Below are 4188 nucleotides of genomic sequence, written 5' to 3' on the forward strand. Positions count from 1 at the left end.
ATTTTTGCTATAGGGCACATGCACTCGCCAGAGAGACAGACAGAAAGTGAGAAATCACCCCCTCAAAGGGGGATTACCATGCCGAAATTCCTTCTCCATTCTCTTCTTGGGATTTTGGGCACACACACACACATGCACCTGGCATGAGTTTAAGCCACCGGGTCTAGGACTTGAACCATGCTCGACTGTGTGGGAGTCCAGAGATGTAACCATTATGCCATCCGCTCGTCCCTGTTTTGCCATTTTTAAAATTTTGTATCATCATTTTCTTACACATTCCCTGAAATATCTTTCTATAAATAGCACTTGTTTTCTCTGAGAGAAAGAATGAATGATGATCTTGGCCATTAGGGTAAAAATAATAAAAAGCCTGGAGTTAGACATAGATGAAGGATCAACAGGTTTTGGACACAAGGTAAAAGAGAAACTTTTGGATTTAGCAACTATCCTAGAACCACACCACTTCTGATAAGAATGAGGTTGTCTTCTGAACTTAAAACTCTGAGTTAAAATTCAATAGATATTTGTAAATATTTCAGCTTTCACCAAGATCAGCTTTTAAGTTTGACACACAAAGTGCTTAAATTATCACCCCATCCTGTTAAGAAAATCTAAATGTTTATGAGACCAACAGTTAGCATAATGGCTATGTCGCTAGACTCCCACGTAGTCGACCATGGTTCGCGTCCCGGACCTGGTAGCTTAAAACTCACGCCGGGTGCGTGTGCGTGTGTGCCCAAGATCCCGAGAGGAGAATGGAGGAGAAGGGATTGTGGCGTGGCCATCCCCCCGGGGGGTGATTTCTTGCTTTCTGTCTCTCTGTCTGTCTCTGTCTGGTGAGCACATGTGTCCTATAGCAAACTCCCCCCCCCCCAGGGGGGATGGCCACACTGCAATCCCTTGTCCTCCATTCTCCTCTCGGGATCTTGGGCACGCATGCACATGCGCCCAGTGTGAGTTTTAAGCCACTGGGTCCAGGACGCAAACCGCGGTCGACTACGTGGGAGTCCAGCGACATAGCCATTACGCTAACTGCTGGTTCCCAGAGAATCTAAATGTTTAGCATTTGGGAAGTGACCAAGAAACAATCTGTCGGGTTATATTATACAAGATTTTGAATGTGAAATATGTGGGTGGAGTATTACATAGAAAAATCTCAGGAAAAAGTAAAAAATAAAATAGATGATTGATCTTCCTTTTTTTGTAATGACATGAAAGGAGAGAGGAATGGGTATTTTTTTCTCCCCATTGCAGTGCTCTCTCCCCCAGCCTCCCAGTTATCTAGGGTATGGGTGTACCCTGCCACATTCAGCCAGTTCAAGTTGTTCAGGGTTCTGAACTTGGACCTCACACACAGCCTCAGTTTCACAAGTGACACCGTCACTTGCATCACTACAGTTGGACCTATTAACATCATCCTGAGATACAGAATTCAAGAAATTATAGAAACATTCTGGAAGTATTTATATGGCAAAGTCATCTTTGAATTATGATTTTCTTTCTGGTACAGCTATTTTAATTATATAATTTTTAAAAGACTTGAGTAAACCAACTAAAATATGTTTCATTACACAATAATTCATGATTCCGATGTTTTGGACCTGGTCTTTAACAGCATTAATAGTAGTCATATGACATGTTAGAGCTATTTGTATGGCTCACTAATGTGTTGTTATTATATCCTTTGTCTTTTTTTATTAAGGCATCATCTCTTTCAACATATAAAATAGTAGAACGAGATTTTTCTTACTTCTTCCCTGATGATCCACCTACATTTATCTTCAGTCCTGCTAACAAACGAAGAGGAAGACCTCCCAAACGACTATCTGTCACTCAGGTAAGTAGAGTATAGGTAAAAGCTATTGAGTTGTTGGAAAAGTCATGACACATTTATGGATAGAAAAATACGTCATGACTTTTCTGACAACCCAGTACATTTGAGCTATTACTAAAACAGTATTAGAACCAAGAGCTACGTTTGGCTCCACTCACCCCTATAGCTCCCCTCACTCTCATAGGAAGAAACTGACTACCCCCAAAAAAACCCAAAAATGTGAATGTTTACTCTATGTTGACAACTACAGAGCAATGAGGCTTGTGGAAGTTTCAAGTATAAATTGAATATGGCTCTCATGCCATGGGGATTTTATACCATGGTAGAAACAAGCATATAAACAATTAAATAAAAAGCAGGATGAAATGCAGGAAATATAAAGTATGGGATTGATGTGTAAAGAGTAATAAACTGTTGGGAAGAAATTATAGAGGGCTTTAGGAAAGCAGAAATTCTTTAGCTAAACAAAATACACAATTTCTAGTGATAAAGAAGTGGAAAAGGTGTTTGAGGCAGAAAGAACAGGGACAAAGTTACAAACAGAACTGCATTGCTGGAAGCCACATGGCTGACTGCAGGTTTGGATCCCCAGATCAGCCTGAAAACGCTGGGTGTGCACACTCATGCCAAAGATCCTGACAGACTGGAAGGCTGAGGAAGGAGATGACAGCATGCTGAAACCCCGTCAAGGGTGCCTCTCTCTCGCTCTCTCTGGCTTACACATGTACGTGTTCTCAGTCATGAATAAAAACAAACTAAAAAAATAAGAGTTGCGGACCACCAGTTAGCGTAATGGCTATGTTGCTGGACTCCCATATAGTCGACCGCGGTTCAAGTCCTGGACCTTAAACTCAGGCCGGGTGCGTGTGTGTGCATGCCCAAGACCCCAAGAGAAGAATAGAGAAGGGAATGCGGCGTGGCCATCCCCTCGGGGGGGTGATTTCTCATTTTCTGTTGTCTCTCTCTGTTTTTGTGGCAAAGCCATGCCCCCTATGGCAAAAAAAAAAAAAAAAAGTCGCAGGGCCAGCAGGTGGTTACGCTGCTTGGATTCCCACATGGCCAACCACAGTTCGACTCCTAGACCTGGCAGCTTGAAAATCATACAGACCACATGTGCATGTGTGCCCAAAATCCTGAAAGGAGAATTCCTTCTCTCTTCTCTGTCTCTCTCTGGCAAGCACATGCGCCCTATGGCACAACCTAAAAAAAAAGTAGTAATAAGCCTACTGTGGCACGTTATAAAGCCATTTCAGAAGTAACTGTGGAGGGCTAATGAATGAAAATGTGTCCAAATGATACTGGCTTAAAGGAGGGGTAACAAATACAGGTGAATTAAAAAAAAAGTTTCAAGGTATTCATTTGAATGACAGAAGTGTAGTGTATTTTGGATAAGCTATATATACATGGAAGGATATAATGGGAAATGAGACAGAAAATCTGTAGTTATTCTTGAGACTCTGTATAATCAAATGATACTAAAATGTTCTTTCTGTAATATCCAGCTTACATATTATTTGTCTTATTTAGAGACTGAAAATAGACTTTAGCCAAAAGTCAAACAAGTAACTGTGTAACAGATGCTGTTGTAATGAGAGACCTTAGACTGCAAAGTAAATTTTCTCTAAAGAAAACTCCTTAGGGAATTTGAGAACAGAAAAAAAGGCATTACAGGTTGAATATTGTGTTTAATTCTATATCCACTTCTCAATTTATCTCTTTCACCTTTAGCAACAAGGAATTTTCCTGCCTCAGATCATTGCTTTATTTTCCATTGTAGGGAGCAAGGATACAATGAAAATTTCTGGAATTGGGCAAAGAAATAACTAGATGCAGTTGCTTAAGTTGGAGAAAATTTATTTTGTATTTTTTTTTGTATTATTTTAATCTTTTAATTCCCTTTCTCTTTTTTTAAAATTTTCTCTTAAACTCATTCAGTACATTCTGTTTTGCTCTTTTACTAGTTATGAGTTGCCAGTGGCTGTAATGATTTACGAACCCAGGTTCTCACTGCTTCATAGTCTAGTTTGCAGCACAATCAGCATGAATTAAAAATTTATTGAAGAGTCTTTTCCAGGTTTTAGTTAAGTGTTGACGAAAAGAGAGTTGCCTGTGCTTTAGAGGAACCTGAAAAGAATGTTCTCTCTGCTGTACTTTCTTTTACCATACACCCTTTTCAGTATGTACGTGGCACACCCATGATTTTTCTACCCCAGAGGAAGACTTTTTCCTTCTTCCAAATAATTTTTTGCTGTATGGTGCATGTACTCACCAGAGAGACAGAGAAGGAGAAAAAGTGAGAAATCACCCCCCAGGGGGATGGCCACACTGCAATCCTTTCTCCTCCATTCTCTTGG

General features: G+C 40.3%; 1 protein-coding gene across 1 annotated transcript in view; it reads left to right on the forward strand.

Moving 5' to 3' along the window:
* BAZ1A (bromodomain adjacent to zinc finger domain 1A) overlaps positions 1–4188 on the forward strand; it is a gene marked incomplete in the record, with an annotated part of 136939 nt that overhangs the window by 57936 nt on the left and 74815 nt on the right. Inside the window, 1 exon segment of the mRNA XM_014589296.2 lies at positions 1703–1837. Within this exon segment, the coding sequence (XP_014444782.1) occupies positions 1703–1837 (135 nt within the window).

Source organism: Tupaia chinensis, unplaced genomic scaffold (genome assembly GCF_000334495.1).
Source record: "Tupaia chinensis unplaced genomic scaffold, TupChi_1.0 Scaffold000350_1, whole genome shotgun sequence".
NCBI classification, from domain to species: Eukaryota; Metazoa; Chordata; class Mammalia; order Scandentia; family Tupaiidae; genus Tupaia; species Tupaia belangeri.